Source organism: Mesitornis unicolor, unplaced genomic scaffold, assembly GCF_000695765.1.
Source record: "Mesitornis unicolor isolate BGI_N332 unplaced genomic scaffold, ASM69576v1 scaffold11270, whole genome shotgun sequence".
NCBI classification, from domain to species: Eukaryota; Metazoa; Chordata; class Aves; order Mesitornithiformes; family Mesitornithidae; genus Mesitornis; species Mesitornis unicolor.
This window is the reverse complement of record NW_010160339.1, coordinates 65011-83776: the sequence shown is the minus strand read 5'-3', so window position 1 is coordinate 83776 and position 18766 is coordinate 65011. Positions and strand designations below refer to the sequence as shown.

At 38.5% G+C, this 18766-nt stretch overlaps 1 protein-coding gene across 1 annotated transcript in view; it reads left to right on the top strand.

Moving 5' to 3' along the window:
- The window catches only part of SYT1 (synaptotagmin I), a 93924-nt gene that overhangs the window by 36312 nt on the left and 38846 nt on the right, over positions 1-18766 (top strand). The window contains exon 6 of the mRNA XM_010189687.1: positions 7236-7353. Coding sequence (XP_010187989.1) covers positions 7236-7353 — 118 coding nt within the window. The remainder of the gene's footprint in view (positions 1-7235; positions 7354-18766) is intronic.

Sequence of the window (18766 nt, the reverse complement as noted above, 5' to 3'; positions counted from 1 at the left end):
TATGATCAGGCAGGAGCTGAGGAGAAGCCAAGTGGCAAAATAAAGTGAGATTCAATCATTACAGCAGAGCAGCCAGCTGCATTTGTGGGTAGGCAAAGAGTTACAGAAAACCAGGCTATGATGTTCAGGCATATATATGTCTTTTAATTCATTCCTCGCTTTCTAATTTATTTAAGAAATTCATTTTCTTCTTGTTTAATTAGGAACTCGGTATATTTGGTACCATGGTCTCTTGTTTGGAAATCAAAGAGTTTGTTTCTGCTAATCTTTGATTTCAAGTGCCTTCAGCCACAGCATTTCTCATTTTGCAAGAGGCAGCTGATTGTAATGCTTTTAAACTGATGACCATGAAGTGTCATTTTCTACTAATAGTAACAGTGTTTTCTCTTTTCATTTCCTCTGCTTTTTAGAAAGCAGTAATAGAAGTGCTTTCTCTAAACAGTTAAAAATGTAATGAAGTAGACTAAAAGGCGGAAGCTGACTAAACTTGACTTGTTAATTTTTTAATGACATTGGCCGGTTCAAATTACTGCCCAACTTACTGTCAAGTCCAATTTACCACTGTGTTGGAGAATATTATATAATTAGGGCAGTTAAAAGAAATGCAATCCACTACCTTTCTATATATGTATTGCAATAAGAAGACAGATTTTTGGAAGAATTTCGATGTCCAGTAGTGCTGTTCAGAAAAAGGAGGAAAAAAAAAAGGGAGAGAGAGAGAGTTAAAAAAAAAAAGGTAGGTTCTGTTTCTACAGAAAGATCCTGCCAGGTCTGTTCCCTTTAAGCAAAGGTAAAAAGTAGTGCTGGCCTACAGAAGTCGTATCACAAAGGAGACAGAGAGTAGGACTGTATTAGAAAAATCAGTCAAAAGGAATAGCAATTAGACTCTTTCTTATGGCTCATCCTCACTCCTACTTTATACCATGACTCTATGCCTACCGATACCACCTCCTGATACCTTTAATAAATTCACTTCATTTGAAAGATTGTTCCCTGTCTGCCCTAAAACTTCATCCTTTAAAAACTTACCCCATGGACCTTTGCTTCTATTTCTGTTCTCTGATCACCTGGCATCAGCCTCTTTTTCCATCTCTTCTTTAGCCTGTTGTCACTGCTAATCCCTTTTCTACAGCATCCGTAACGAGCCCGCTGGATCTTTGCATCAAGAACCTTCTGTTTCTCCCGAGATGTCCTGTGTCACTTTGCTTTGGTTCTTAACTTACTTGTTTTGTGGCTTGTAACTGAACACTTAGCATTAACAGGAACTTTCTTTAGTGGCCAAGTTTGCACATTTGAAGAGGGTATAGCCTATTAAGATACTTCTGAAATAATGTTAGTAAAAGCAAACAGGAGACACTTTTGATCACAGACACTCTGTACTTCCATTTTGTAAGACAAGTGGGTTATTCCTGCAAAGGATCAGCCCTAATTGAATAAGGAACATGCAATAGGGCACTGTCTGTTCATATTTCATTGTTTTAAAATATTTTCTTCCAAAGTGGAGTAGGTACAGCCATGAGGAAGTTTCCTCCTTCTCTCCAGAGGCATTTGGCACATATTTACTGCTAGTTGTATAACGGAATGGCTGCACCATTCGTGGGCATGAAATCCTTTTAGACAGCAAAGGAATTACTCTGCTTGTCAGATTACTGGTTTAGTTGTTAAAGACCTTAAGTTTATATTGACTGGGTTTATAGTTAACTTTTCACAAGTCTGAAATAACTGCTTCTGTAATCAGCCTTCTGATTGAAAAGGCTGGGGAGAACTTTGTCTCTCCTATTCGCTGCCAGTGCTTTATCCCAAAAGTAGTTCATAGACTTTGGGGTAGAGTGGTACTTGGTATGCATGCATACTCACGTGATAGTCTCTGAAGTGCTATAATAATGGGCTGACACATTAGCTACAGCTTTTTTTCTTTCAGGTTCTCCTTTATCTTTCCCTGCTGCACCATCTATTTCTAGCCTATTTATGCAAACTGAGTTTTAGGAGTTTCTTGCTCACTTCCCACATCTTTCTTTGCCTAATTCTGGCAGAACCGTCTGCATATTGTGGGGTCATCTGGTTCCTGATTTGCAAGCATAGGAGACAAATATTATTTTTGTTTCCTGGTTGTATCTATTGCAGGTTTAAAATTTTCTGCTTCATTCTTTAACCATGTATTTACCAAGATTTTTGTGTCTTTGAAACTGGTAATGCTAAGGACAGCTGCTGTGGCAATGCAATCTCAGGTTTAAAGAAAAAGGGAGATCCCAACAAACAGTATTTCCTTTTCCCAGTATGATCCCTATTTGTCCTGGGGGATGTGAAGGAGAATTATTTTCCCAACTGTAGGTCCCAGCTGTGTGTATGGGTTGCTAGTCCTGCCTGCTTGCCGTGGTGGTTTAATTGAAGTTGTGGCCAGACCATGTCATCCATTTCTGCACTCGTGTGATTGTGTTGCTAGTATTATGGTGTGACCTTTATGGCTTATTCATGATTTACGTGCCAAGAAAAGGAATTTGTTGGATTTGAGATTTCCATGTGTAGAAAATACAATGGCCTACACAACTGTCTGAGGCCTGTGGATGTGGGAATTAGCATTAGAGATCCTACAATTGCAGTTTACTCAGGTTCCCTGAATTTGAAAGACTAATTTAGCTTATAAGCCACCTTTGTGCTGTTCCTCTTTTCTCCACAGAGTTTTAAAACATTTTGGTTGGTGCAAAAACTATACAGTGAATATTATGAGCTTCTACTGAAAATTATTTGTGGAAGATTTTAAGTTGGGTCTTCACCTACAAACGACATCCTATTGTGTTTCTCTCTAGTTTATGCAAATATGCACTATCAAAACCAGGTATTGTAGTTGGAGACCCATCTCACTGTGTTTATATCCTTCCTCTACTGACTGTTTTGGAGTCTTAGATCCAATTAGGAAAAAGCACATAGTGCTGTAGCTCATTATTTTGGTATTGTTTTACCAGGAGAGCTGCAAGCATCAACTTCCTTGTAATATCTTCCACAGAATTGTGGAGAATGTTTATATTAAGAAGATAGATATCGCTGTTAGAGATTCTGTGGAGCAAATGAGAGTAATCTGCATAAATAGCATTTTTCTCTGTAGCTCATTAGGAGAGTGTACTGTCAAGGCAAAAGTGACTACTGACAAACACAAGAAGAAACATGAGACAGGCAGGAGCCACTTAGAGTCATCTCTAAAAAGTGAGGTTCTCAATAGGACTTCAAATAGCCTTTTCTAAGCTGAAGAAGTGTTAGCGGTGCTGTCTATGTCATTTATGTTCTGCTCCACTGCATCCTCTTTAAATGTAATGAAGTTATGAAGTTGCTTAGATGGAGAGAGTCTTTTGATTGGTGTTTAGGCATTATACATGAATAGGTTAATATCTGTGAACATCCCAGCTGGAAGTTTCTAACACTAACTTACAGTTTCCATCAGAGATCAAAGTAATTTACTAACATAAATTATTTATACATGGGGCTGAAAGAAATTCATAATAACAATAAGGCACCTCCATGAGATAATCACCATACCAGAAGCACTCATCTGTACCTCATAGCCCTGCAGGGGTTTGTAATTATCTCCTGCAAACCACACCTCTAGTGATTGCTTTTTGTTGCTTCATTGCAGTGCTGCCACTTGCAGTATTTTGCCTGACAAATATTTTTGAAATTAAAAATAAAAAATACAAACCAGCTTAGGAATAGAAAACTTGTGGCAGTCATGCAAAGAGAAGATGTTAAAAATACAAGAAATATTGAAGAAATGCAGTTAATATGGATTGCAATAACCACAAAAGGTACTAAACATGATTCTCTAAAGAGGTACCAATGCTTTTTTTTTCCAAGTTATTCACTGGAATGAGATCATCATCTGCTGCCACTTCCCATGGCTTCCTGGTGATCTATGGAAAACTGGCTGTTTACATGGTGCTGGCTTCTTCTCCATGCTTCCTGCAGCTAAAATTACATTAAAAGAGGCTAAAAATGCATTAAATGCTCTCATAAAATTACTCTTCTGTGTAGACAATTGTGGTGTATTTGCACAGAAGCATAACATGATTGCAGATGGAGAAAGGCTGGTGAGACATGATGGTCTCTGTAGCAATAACTGTGTTTGTAAAGTACCTCCTCCAGCCTCTGCTGAAGTGCTCAGATCAGAAACAACAATCCTAACACCATTTTATGCTTGCTAAACATGCTGTAGTCTCAACACAAGTACAAAAAAAAACCCAACCAACCAACCAAACCCCAATCAAAGGAACGATTAGAAGCATGGTATTGATTCAAAAGTACCTTCCAAAATAGATGTTTACATAGTCTGTCAATGAGGTACATTTCTGAGAAATACAGCAGGGAATCCAAGTTCCCGTGCTGCTACAACCAAAGCTCAACTTAGCGAATCTAGAGGTGAGGGCAGAGCCCTTGGATGTGGGGTGATATGCAAGTGCAGAGCTCTCCAAGATGGGGGACTAAAATGAGTATTCGAGTATACCCTGTTTTGGTCTCACTCGCAGCCACGTGAATCAATCAGGCTAATTTAAACCAAGTCTACCATGTAATAGAACAGCGACTGCTGAGAAGACTGGGCAGCTGGGTGAGCTGTGATCATGGTAACACAAATCAATAAGCAATTGATTTTTTCCATTCTGAACAAGCTACAAGTGATAGATCAACTTCACCATTAGCCTAGCCAATACGGACTTCCAAAACCACATGTCAGGGGGACCAGGAGTGTGTTTTGCTGTCACTATGCCATTGCAGGCTCAGTTAGAGCCAAGCATGAGCTATGCAGATTGCACAGCTGAAATCCACATTTCCATGATCTGAATCTGTGCTGGGATTTACAGCAGCGTATGCAGAAATAGTAAGTCCTTCCATAGAAGTGCAGTCCATGCTGTGAAAGACATCTTAAGTTACTCTAGATATGAGTTAAAAATGTAGATTTTCTGATACTAAGATATCTTCTTTTGAGCAAGTTCATATAATTATAGCCCTCCTGGGTCAGATAGAGGTCTCTAAGATACTGCTCCCCAGCCAGCCCCTTTCCAGCCTGAAGAGTCCTAATCTACTTAGCTGTTCCTTCTGCAGAAGTTGTGTCATATTTCTGATTGTTCCTGCTGCTTTTCCTGGAATCTTTCCCAATTCCATCATATCCTTTTTGAGGCAGGGAGGACACCATAACTGCACCAGTTTTCAAGATGCTGGCATGTGTGCGTTCTGACAGCATTTTTATACGAGATACACACAATTAACATCGTGAGCTATTTTGCTGTATTCTCTCTGAGTATTTCCTAAGTATATATAATTGTGTTTATTCTGTATGTTTTCTGATGACTGGTGATCACTGAGTTCATGTTTTGCAGGGAACTATCTATCACAACACGTGGGTCTCATTCCCAACTTGTAATAATCAATTCAGAGTCTGTCACTTTATAAGTATTGCATTATTATTGCATCCTCTAAGTTCTCTAAAATTAGTAGGAACTATAACTGCACAATGCCATTCTTGATATATGTGTGATATTAATATATCACTCCAGTCCATTGTTGGGAACAACAAAGTATCCTGCATCCCCAAGGAAGTTCTGACAGAAGCCAACACACCTTTTGATAAGGAAGAAGATGTAAACTTTGAGTTGTAGCTGAGCATCTGGCACACATCCTTCAGATGGATATACTGCAGATGCGTATCTAAACCTGGATAAAAGTGGTTGTGTGTAAGAGCTATTGAGAGCAGAACTGCCACTGATGCTGAAAATTTGGCTTAGTGGATTAAGTTCAGTTTCTCTTAAATGACTTGGAAGCTTGAGCTCCCAGTTGGAAAGGAACATTTTGATTCCTTTAACATGGATAGTAAAGCCCTTAAGAGACGGATTGCCTTTTCTCTAGGAAATACCCACTACATCCATGAATATGTGAGCCAGTTACTCTCAGTAGTGTTCTCCCAGCTTTTTAGGTAAGGTTCTGACTTTGCCTCTTCCCCCTTGGGTCTTTGAACCTGTTAAATTGCCACATTCTTTCTGCATTTGTAGTATGGGGAAAATAGATAACGTGTAATTCCTGCGAAAAATTGCCTACTGTCTTAACAAAAAGCTTGGATACACTCCCAAAACTTTTCAACAACCAACCTTCCAATTTATTCTAACAAAACACTAGAACCGGAGAGATAGATCTTCATAGAAATGTACTTTGTACTTTACTGACAGAATAAATTGTGGAAACAGACATATGCCATAAGAACTACTGTCTTTGAAAAAGAAACATTGCTGTCTGCAATGCCTTATTGGGCTGTTCAGTGTAACCTGATTCTCTTGTCTCGAAAGCAACCTTGTTATCCCCCTAGAGATGCCATTGTGCCTTAAAGGAAGGAGGAAGGCAGCTTGGATCATCGTAGTGATCATTTCTAAGCAGTGTTCTCCTCTTTTTCTCTCTTTCTCCTGTATCTGCAAGTTCAAATCTATTATTCCTCCTTTTGAAACAAAGTTCCTGTGATTCTGAACATAATTCAGCCTTTCCCTATTTGCCAGGACTGCTAGGAAGGTACTAAGCAATGAATAGCAAAAGGTTGCATTTGGCAGGATCTCAGATGATAATATGCAAAACTGAAGGAAAAACCAAATCCTTCCAACCATTCTGGATGTGAGGAGGGATGCATTGTGTGCTCTCGTGGTCTATATCTGCCTTTTTTTTGTTTTGCCTGTCACATAGGACACAAGTCTTTTTTTTATATACTGAGTGGTTTGTGCTTTGTGGTTTTTATACTTTTTGATTTTGTGACAAAATGTGGTGAGAAAGACCCATGTTACTGTTTAATGGAAAACAGTCTAGTAGTTGTGTATGCAAATGTGTTAATTGATTTCAGCTGAAGTACAACCTGAAAAAAAATCCAGTCGTGACTTGGTTTAAAGGACAAACAGTATTTGTGGGACCCTGATTGGAAGAGGTGAAATGCTGAACAGTATAACTTATTTTACAGCCTGTACATATCTTGCCGTTTGGCTCCACACAGGATAGTTGCTGTGGGCTCCAGTTGCTGCACCAGACTTGAAGTTATAATGGATTTAAGCTGGGCAACTTGTGGCAGATATCTTACATTGTTCATTTGAATGTTTTGTTTGACAGTAGGAGTTTTAGATGTAGTCCTGTTGATTTTCTGCGGGGCTTTCAAAATTACATCTTTAGAAGGTACCAAAAAATTAATAAAATATAATGCCATGTCCTGTTTGCTTTCACAGCAAGAGAAACTGGGTGATATCTGCTTCTCCCTCCGTTATGTGCCTACTGCTGGCAAACTGACTGTCGTCATTCTGGAGGCAAAGAACCTGAAGAAGATGGATGTCGGTGGACTATCAGGTACATGCATGAAATTCTGCTTGTACATTTTGCTGGCTTGTAAAGACAGAAAATCAACTCATTTTCTATTGGAGATCCCTTGGTTGAGAAGGTAGGAGCTCTTCTTCACTGTCTGAAAAATGTCATTTGTGTTTTCTGAAAGTGAGGGCATGACTGAGTATATCAGAACTCATTCCGGCTTAAAGAAAATAATTTCATTACACATTGCATGCCACGCCAAGATGAGGTCTGAAGAGTTAAAACAGTCAGATGGCAGTGCAAGCTCTCTGTACTTTCCTTCTCTCCTGTTGCCTGGAGATAAATACGGACTACTCAGGCAACAGAAACAAAATCTCTCTACAATTCCTATTGTCTGTTTAATCTGACAAAACGTGAGCATTTCCCTGCAGTGTTACTGATAATACATATTAGAGGAACTCACCACAGGTCACTGTGCTGGTTGAGGTGCTAGGATAATTGTTTCAGCATTTGAAGGGCTCAGGTGTTACTGCTCCCACGTGCAGAGTTGGGAGTGCTCTGCATGTATGCTAGAAATCAAAATGACAGTCTTGCACTTGTGGTGGTAGTCAGTGAGTCTGCTATCTCCAACATGCTCAGTACCTACAAACAGTCCTCCTGGTCTTTCCTGGTAGTAAGGGTCAACACATGGTGAGTGAGCTGATGTATGCCGTCTGTAAGGGAGGGAGCAGACAGCACATGTGACATCGGGGCTGTGCCCCAGGGACCTGGGAGAGCTCTGCGTAGGCTCCTGTTCTCTGCTGCGTCTGGAATGCTTGGACATAAATTACTGTCTAAATTGCCAATTAGCTGAGACCAAATTAAATAACAAGATGCTTTATAAGAAGAGGTATTTCCAAGAGAATTTTATTTTATATACCTTCTGTTTAAAAGAGACAGTTGCTACTGACCATTGAGAATGAGGGTATTTCCAGCACAGCTCTAGAACTGGTAAGTTTTATAGCTGTCACTAACACACGGATTATTTAATTGCTGAATTTGAATTACCAACTGCGAAGTGTTTTGCTTTTATTTTCTCAGAATCCTAGCACAAGGTAACAGTTATATACAAAATACACAGATAAATGGGGGCCTGCTAAAAGGAAGCCTGAAGGTTTTATTTACAACTTTTGATGAACAATAGCAGGAGGACCTTCACAAAGTAAGGTGAAACAAAGCCTCCTACCAGTAACCAGTTACCTGGTTTTTTTTCCTTGCTTCTAAAGTCTTCCACTGTACAGCAACAGACTTATTGAACTAAAAGACATCAAAATATTGCTACAGTCATTACCTGAATCAGTCTAGTTTTTTCTTGTCTAAAAAGATCACTGGATTAGGACACACCACTAATAGTTTCCCTAATGCTTGTACTGAACCAATTGCAAATTAATGTTCTTGAGCACATTTACTTCCTAATTGTGCCCTAGTGAAGGATTAGATTCTCATAATGTGGGGTTATTTGACTGAAGTGGAGCATCTATATTCTTTTCTAAGGTTTGTGAGAAATGTGATGGATAATGGGTACTCAGCTCATAAGAAAAGAAAGAAAGAAAGGGTCAAGGGAAGCACTAATGAACTGAAGACCTTCTACAGACTTCAGATGGAAAATATAGTGCATTGTGTTGGAAATAACTACAAGGAAATGAATGGGCTTCCTCTCTACTGAAGCGCATAGAGGACATTTAAATATATTTCTAGAGGATGACAGGTTTTGTTCTTTTTTTTAGGGCCATGCCAAACTAGAAACATCATGTTCTCTTGGAGACAAACAAACCCAATGGGATACCATGATTGTAGCAGGAATTCAAAAGTCACTGACAGTGATAAATGGCAGTTAGTATGGTATTTCTGAGGTAGTAATTATAGATGAAATAATGTTGGTTTAAAGTGGATCCAGTATCTTTCATTAGGGAATTTATCTTTTGAATAAATTATGCAGAAATAACTTTTGAAATCAAGCTGAGATTCTATTGTCATTATTCACACTAAATAATACCTACTCTCAAAGTACAGCACTGCTAAGTGGTAATGAGGGTGACAGAATTTTGTCTCGATTAGCAAATGCTTTCCCCACTAGTTTTGTTATTTTCTCTAGATTTCTCTAGAAATGGCTTTTCGTTTTGCAGAACTGAAAGTCTTGCATTGCAGTGCTGGTGGGAAAATGTTAACAATCAAATGTGATCTCAAAATGAATGTTACCTATATATTCAACAGCACTTACTGTCACCAGGAGAAAGCCATTAGCAAGAGGTGAAAATTATGTAGTTGTCACAGACGGGGGAAAAAAAAAAGCTTAGAAGTTTGTCAAAAATAGGCAAAAAGTATCTGGTTTTTGAGTTCAGAATATGTGGGTTTGTTATTTTCTCCTATTTTGGAGAAGATGCTGGAAAAGCAGAAGACAGACATTTGGAAAGGGCTCTGCTTTCTCATGCCTCCAGCCTTTATGCCTCTCTGTGGAGTTTTAATGTCTTGCAGAAAGGAGGAGCAGGCCCTGGCTCCTGCAGAAGATCTGGCATAGCCCTGCCAAGCATTCACTGCACAGCGGCGGGTGACCTTGCAGTTTCCTTCTGGCTGCCTTCCTCCACATCTTAAGTATTACTGCTGCTAGTGCAGATCTGCTACACCTTTGCCTAGTGCATATCTGCTACACCTTTGCATCTCAATGACATGGAAAGCTTTAGCATTTATGTTATCTTTAGTGCCAGTACAAAGAACAAGTCGCTGTGGCTCAGTGGTCTTTTGGACTTCTATTTAGAAATTTATTAAATCCGTAATTCTGGTCAGCTGGACTTAAAAACATACTTGATTTTTAACATGTATATTTATGTTGTGCAGACAGAGAGCACAGTTACAAAAGTACTTATCAAAAGCAAGAGATTGATCAAAGTATATTAAGAGTACTACCTTTCCTAGCATTTCTACAGGGCTTCTTCTGGTGAAACCTTAGTCATGCTAGTCAGTATATATATCCTATTTAATAGTTAAAACAGTTGTGGGAAAAAAAAAAGCCTTTTTCTCTTGCATTTTGAACTTTTCCATAAATTTTATTAGCAGTCAAAAGCCAAGCACAAATTACTTTGGAAACATACAATAAAAGACAGCAGACTAATCATCAAATTCATTAAACTCCTTGTAACAAAACCAGATCACCCATCTGAGCAATAAACTCCCAAGTCCTAAACCTAATTGCAATGTCAGGCTGTGACTAAAGCAAACCTTGGCTCAAACACTGAAAATGCTCAGCCTCAGCTCATCAAGTCACCACAACAAGTGGAAATTATTACTTCTGGTGAGCAAGGGCCTCTGGCAAACTTTTGTGCATGTTTTAAAATTGCATTTAAATTCTTTGAATTATATTCAAATGCATTTTTAATTAATCTGACATGTGGCAGGTGATACGTAGGAATGTAAGCTGTAAAGAGATTATTTGCATTTGTCTGAATTTGGGAAACTTGTGTTGCCTCACTTTATAGGTATCCTCCAGCCAAAATGGCTAAGGAACTTGGAAGCAGTCTTGTTGCAAATCAACACCATTGTGTCAGGTTTTTTTTAATTGCATTTAGATTATTTGAAAAAAATTGAAATACTTCAAAACCAGTTTGCAGTTTAAACTCTCCAAACAGGCCATGGAGACATAGTCTGACTAATTCCATGTTAAGGATACAGTGCAGCTCAGCAATGCTGCTCAGTTCACAAGGGTCATCTATGAATTATGATATTTTATTCAGATTTACAATCCCTTCTTCTGCAGAAAGAGGGCAGGAATTATCTGCAGCTCCTCTATGAGATATTCATTTAAATAACAGTGGTAGTGACTTCAGATATGGATTTAAATGAGTAAAAAACTTTTATCTAAATTAATTTTAATCTTGTATTTTATTTGTATTTTTTACTTATTTTCTGAAGAAAAAAAGATTGTTTAACCCTTAGCACATCTGACTAGCAGCTGAATGTGGTCTGTGCAATAAATATGGTGCTTCTTTTTATTACATAGCAAGTTTACCAATGTTAATACATATTTATGCAGGCAGTTCTATAGATTTCCATGTATTTAGTCATACCCTCCATTTGTATTCATTTTTGCTCCTAACATGAAATAAAAGCTTGCATTTCAACTTCCAGCAGCTTTCCCTGGTTTGACCAGGCCAATTGTTGAAATAAATTACCTGAATATGTTGAAAAGCATTTTCCCACTGAACCTTCAGAAGAGGCTGGGGCTGGCACCTGGACAGACTGTTGTTATGGGTGTTTAGCTACCCAAGCCTTTCAGCTTAAATGCCTTTTTTTTGCCCCAAGAACTTCAATGGCTTTAGGTATTATTGGTGAAATAATTGCCTTGTATCAAAAAGTTATCTCTTAGTAGCTGATAATAAGTCTAAACCTTAACACATCTTTTCAAGATTAATTTCAATATGGTTTATTCCTTCTAAAAATCTTTGAAAGCTAACGTGGCTTCTTTCCCTGTGTATTTATATCAGTATGCTTAGCTTATAGTCGCTCTAATTACCAGGAATGTATCCTAGTAGCAAGCAGTGTACCCTCCCCTTATCTCCTCAGCACTGCTGCCTCTCACTACTCTCCCCGATCAGACCCGCAGTTTCAACGGGGAGGAGATGGCCTAGCTGACATAGGCTCAGGTATTACCTTATATTATATTATAGCAGACCCTAAACTGTGCCTATGTATGCCAAATTAATGCTTAGGAAACACTGCAAGGAGAAGAGGATTGTCACTGCATCCATGTGCTCTTCCTTCTGCAGAAAGCTGCAGATGCAGCCCTGAAGAGAAAGCAGCCTGTAATCCAGTCCATTATCTTTGAAAGCTAATCTCAATATTTATGAGTAATAAATAGAAAATACGCAGCACCTCTTTGTATCTGCCAAGCAAATACTATAAATCAGAACCATCTCTGGGGACCAAATGGTACTATAGTAGAAATAAAGCTAGTTTTCTACAATTAGACATTTATTTTAAATAATGCATTCAAATTCCAAAGGCTTCGTTGGATGTCTTAGAAAAGAATTAAAAAATTAAAAATTGTTTAGAGACCAGCTCTTTGAAGATAGAGTGAATGCTCATGTATTATGCAGACAGAGCATTCACTTTAATAACTTCATTAAAACATAAGAAACCTTAAAAGCTAGCTAACACAAATGCAGTATTATAGGAAGAGAAATACACCATTCGTGCTATGGCCTTGCTATAAGCCATATTGTAAGCATAACTCAGTGAATATTAAGGGAAGAGAAAACAGCCTTATTAAAAGACAAAAGTAAAAATAAACAACAACCACAACAGCTGCATTTGCAACTAGCCTCATCCTGAAGAATCCAACAGAGATTAGTACTAATATTTTAAGCTCTCTCCTTACTGTGAGGATTCCTACAACATCTAATATCCCAGTTATCTCTGCCGTAATACACTGACAGAACTTCCAACAGTAGATGGATACAGAAGTACATCTCTCGAACGCTTGCAAAGCGGTCTCATAGCATTGCAGTAAATTCACTGTGGGATCCTACAGTGGTGATGGGATTGGTCACCAAATCTCCATGTTAAAATCTTCCTCTTCTGCCTGGAAGAACATTCCTGTTGATGACATCTTCCCTGAGATTGTGTAGTGAGGAGATGGAGGCTTGTCTGAAATGGTTCTCTTTCAATGGGTAAATAAGGTCTTAGGGGGTTGTTTCTTATAATCCCAACTCAAGCATTTGACATCAAACCAACTTCTTCCTCAATTTAAAAGCTGTAGAAGACAATTCCAAAATCAAAATATATGCCGAATTACAATGTATTTATCATAGAAGCCTTGTTAAAGGATACATAGACTCATCTATTCCAGGGCATTTCAGATGGTCTTACGAGGAAGCTGTCAGGTAATTGTCCATTTTAGAGTGAGTACACAATTTCCACTGAATCATGCGCTACAGGCTATTGCACACAATAATATATTGTATTAGATGAACCATCAAATGTGGTGATTCCTACAAAGAAGCAGAGTCAAATTGATCTGCTCTTTTTTTCCTCCTATGCTTAAAATGAGGGAAAAGAGATTGCACCTGCTGATTACCAGCGAAGTTGTGCAAAACCTGTAGGCATTTCTCTGAGAAACCTTGCGACAAATGCTGTGCGGAAAAAAGCGGCTGGGCTTAGGAGTTGTTTGAGCAGCTTCTTGATTTGAGAAAGGAAAGAAACCTTATTGTGTGTGTACATCTCCTTAATCGTACACGCTGACCAGAGGGACAGGAGAGCAGCACCCAGTTGTGCGGACTCTGCCAGGCAATAGTCGTAATTTTCTGGCATTGCTATTGATTTCCCCTCACCCTCTTCTCCCCAAAACAGAGAGCAGAAAGACTTCTTATTTATTTGAATAGCCACATCTAAATAATGCATTTTGTATGTGTGTTTGTATGCGTGCTTCTTCCTGATTAAATTATAGTGTGTTTTTATTTGGTTATTCAGTCCCAAAGCAAGTGTGAAGATGTGTGTGTTAATTACTTATATGACAATGAGATGGTTAATACTTTAGGTTTCCAAGCTCTACAAGAGTTTCATAGCAATGTGAGTGGCTGTAAAATGGATGTAGAAATACTGTAGATAGATTCTGGAGTCCTTAGGGAAATTAGTCAGTTCTTTTACAAGTAAGTTTAATTTATTTTTTCTCTCTGAAAATTGCAGCCTATGTCTTTTCTTTTAATGGGTTTGAAGACAAAATTAAAATATGAACTCAAAAAGAAAATGTCTTTTTTCATCTCTATAAATACAGTTTAGATCAGTGCTTAAATGTTCACAGAAAGTGAGGAAAGTATAATTGAGGGGATTTCCTTTTCAGGACTGTGTGTCATACAGGTTTTAAAGACAGCATGATGAACATTTTATTAGCACTGCTAATGCAGTTGAGGTTTAATGAAGTTTATAGGACTTTCTGAAGAAACAACTTTAAATTCAATTTTTTACATTACTTTAAATCCCACATGCATTTTTTTTTGTTCATTTAATTCCATCTGGGCAAGAAAGATGATTAGTTTCTGCTAGGTCTTTATGTGATTACTTCTTATAGGCCTCCTGACTCTGTTTCCAACATGTAACTCCTTTGTGTACACATCTCAATGGAAACATTTCACAAATTAGACCCTTGATCCTAATTCTGAATTATCCCTGAAGAGAGCAGGGGTTGTATACTGAGGAGGGAACTGCACATCTCCTCCAGTACACTGTGCTGAAAATACATCTGTGATGACAGAGGTCATGTATACTTCAGTGTAAGGAGAGAGATAGGAAAATGGATGTTCCTCATTCTTTGTTGGTATTGTTACTTTGCACGTATGTTTTATGGGTGATAGTGGTTCAGATCTGTCCATGCATTTGGCAAGGGAAGCTCTCTGCTGGCAGCTGTGAGATTCTTATCATTCAACAAAAATAGAAGTTTTCCCATTACCTTTTTCAAAACCTTTCTAACTGCAGGTGGAAGTCAAGTCTTGCCCTCTCTTCTGTTGTTGCAGTTCCCCAGAATGGTCCCATTACCCTACTTGAGGTAGCAGGAGAGAAATATAATCTTGTTGGTGATTGAGATTCAGGTGCCAACATTCAGTTATTCTTGTTGTGCCTCTTGTGTGTCTCAGGAGACTGATATGAATCTCAGTGGGATTCTCCTTCCAAATATTTTATCCCTCACTTTACTTCCATGATGCTATCAATGAGGTAGAAAAGTCAGCATTTGGGGTTTGGTTCTTCCTTCCAGCACAGGCCATGTTGCCTTAGAGCCACCTTGTTTTAGTTGAGTCATTCAGGGGGCTTTGATTAACTGCAGATTACCTGCCAACACAGTGGAAAAGTGAAGCCTAGAAATGCCACTTCTCTCCTGTAAAAAAGTTCCTGTATCGTGGAGGTGAGAATTTATCTGGGTTTAACTCCTAGCTATCTTTTCTTGTGCTTTTGTTTCTTAATGGTGTAAGTCAATACAGCAGATGTCCTGTCATCATGAGGGTCTTCTGTATCATCATTAAGGTGTCTTTATGTTGTCTTTGTAATAAACTGAATAACTGAGCTCTTCCAACATATTATTGTAAAGTGTATGTGTCAGTTTGTGAAACTTTCAGATGTATTGAAGGAGAAAACAAGGCTGAGTGAATTGTCTACACCAGCAACACCTTCATTTAGATATTTAGTTTATTTAGCACAGCTAAGGTGCTAGGCAATTGTTTTACAAAGGTAAATGTAAGAGAGGACTCTGGTCTGTCCTTTCCTCCTTAACAATACGATTGGTTTTAAACTAAAAACTATGGGGGTTTTTCCATTATCTAGTCTTGTTGGTGCCAGATGTGTTTCTCTCAACTGATGCATCTATCACCAATATAATGCAATAGTAAAACTGGTAATATGGAGGGAACATCTCCTGACATTTTATGGTTGTTAAGTGCAGTGACTTTTGTCCACAGGAGTAGATTGAGATTTTCTTCCTCTCTTGTTTATTAAGCTATCTTTTATCTGTCTTGTTGATGAATAAGTTATTGCTTATTCCCTACATGAATTCCTTTCCTTTTTGCTGAGCTCTCTTCAAGTTCACAAATAGCAACATCTTCTACTCTCTTTAAATCAAAATAAAATTCATGTGCAAGGGTTTCTTAACTGCATCCCATCACATTAGATATTAATGTAATAATAATTAAAGAGTAAAATATATAACTCTCATTAAGCAAAGACACAAGTAAAGCACAGATCACAAAGCATCCAGTATGCATGCCAACAGGCATAGACTTCGTTATTTGAGTGTAAAATTCAAATATTATGTAACGTAATTGACAAGTGTGCAATAGGTAACATTTAGAGTTTTTCTGGCAAAACATGCCTAAAAGAAAATCTCTCATAAAGAATCCCACCCACTGCAAAGCTCAGCTGTTTCTACTTTTTTTTGTGAAGGCAGGAAGGAGGATTTTAAGGTCTGTATTGTGAGCTTTGTCACAACATAATCTCTCTCAGATTTGAGATTGTTGAAAACCAAATAAAGATACAGATAAACGTTATAAAATGCAGTATCAGTAGGCAGAACCAAATTTTAATTCTTGTCCATAAAGTAGTGACACATGAGGATTTCAGGATCCAAATGTAATCTCTGCAGCTCAGCAGCATCTCTGTGGGAATTGCTTCAGGTCTGAGAAGTAAGGGGTTCTGCTTAATCTTGGCTATCAAGCCCAGTTCGTGGGACCTCTTTTTCTTCAGATTCCCGTTGGTATCACAGAACACATTACATGTACAGATCTACAGGTTAAATCCAGCTTTCCAGGGAAGAGAAGATGATAATGTCCTGGCTGAGCCCTAGTCAGAAAGCATCTGAAATTCTGTTTGAGCCTCGCCAGAAATCTCTGCAGTACAGCTGGCTGCAGGGCCAGTCTCATTACCATGCTGTTGAGAGGGGATGCGTTCCTGCAGTAAGTTCCAGGAAGCGGAGTTGAAGTACTCAGCTATATCGGTTGCTTCTCATCAGCAAACCATCACATGCTTGTCAACATTTGAGGGATGCTAAAAGTAGTGATTATGAGAGCAACATAACGGGTTTTTTAAGTTCAAGGACCCAGGCTATGTGGGATGTGAGGAAATGCTTATGTAAGGATATGACAGCATCAGCAAGTCTTGCGCTGCAAATTTTTTCAGCTGGTTGGGAGCTGAGTTAATTCAGGCTGCTCCCTCACGGCTAAAAATACAGAGAGGAGAATGTTTAATTTAAAAGAAGTGCATGTTACTTTACAAATAAGGTATTTAGGATCTAGATCTGGAAAGCTGTGGGAACAAAGGTGTTTCTGGGAAAGGTTTCTGCTGTTGTCATTGGAAGTCACTTTCACTGGGGCTAAGCAAGCTTAAAGGGTATCAGGTCAAACTCCTTCCTGGACAGTGGAAGTTGAGGACTGGCTCAGCCATTCCCAGAGAATGTCCATAGGGCCCCATTGCTGAGGAACATCCACTTCATGAAATTACTGTCTTGCTTCTGGTTGGGAAGCCAGCACTTGACAAGAGCAATCTTTCCATCTGCTGCTCAGTTTTTGTGTCTGTTAGTCCCTGCAGGAGACCAAGTGACTGATTTCCTAATTTGATTGAGTTATTTGACCTGAATTAGTCAAGAAAGACTGAAATACGAGATAGATGTTGTTTTTGTCTAATCTGGGCATGGATTGCATCTTTTTAATCAGGGTTTGAATTCTTCTCTCAGCAAAATGGTGTAGTATAAAAGAATCCACACCAAAGCATAGACGGACATTTATGTTTTCTGAATTAAATTTTTCAGACAGGCAAATCTTCCATGTGCACCACTGCACACTTCCTTTTGTGTAACTAATATATCTACGATATTATAAAATATCAATTGCTGTAGTGTCTAGGTACTGTGGTCCTCAGCTTCAGATTCCGTGAGGTAGCAGGGGATATGGACTTGATAGCTTTTCAACCTTGAGGTAGGTTTCTCACTGAAGAAATGTTCCATTGCATTAAAGAGTTGGCAAAAGCCCAAGGCCAACAGTAGTCCTCTAGTAATTTATAATACAGTTCTGTGAGAAGTGGAATTATAAGGCGTGATTTCCTTTAAATTTCAGAGAGTGACTGGGTATGCCGATGTCTAATAAAATACGTGCTTCAATTGAAACTTTTTTCCGCAGTTTGAACATCCATAATATCTCTTTCACACATGTATTTTCTGGTGTGTAATAAGAGGTGAGGCCAAGTTGCAGCTTTCACCTCATATAGAGATACTTAGTAGGCTCTCTCTGTTCCACCTGGTTGCCTACTTTCAAAAAGCATGTAGGAATTTAATATCCTTGAGAGGCCTGTGATCCTGTCAAGTTTGATTGACACTGGCCAATATACTAAAAAGGTATGGAAAAGGACAGTCACCGGGCTGGTACTTGCACACAAAGACAGAATGATTACCTACACTGTGTTTCCTTGGGAACCTAAACAAAAAAAATGTACTTTATTTTATTGCAAATCTAGTGATAAACAAGCTTCGATGATTCATATCTAAATCTATTCTCATTGTCTTGCTGTGTGGTGTTTTTTATCTCTTTCTTTCTGATCTCCAGACAAAGCAAATGAATACTACTTTAAAAAAAAAAACTATATAGCTGCTCAAAATCATTCCATTAATTCCTTTCTAGTTTTAACTGCTTTCTATGCATAGGAGACCCAGAATCTGAATAACCTGAGCCATACCCTGATTTTAGAAAACAAATGTTGGCACTGGTGGCTGTTGGCATCGTACTTCAGCAAAGAGCATGGTCCCCAAGCATTCCATTGCTGTGCATTTGCATACAGGTTTGCTTTCTGCACAGCATTTGCAGGATAAGCACTTTGGCTTTTCTTGTTTACATGCTGTTTGTTGTATTTTCTCTTTGTTTACAATCCCAGCCAGATAGGTTAAATGGAAAGG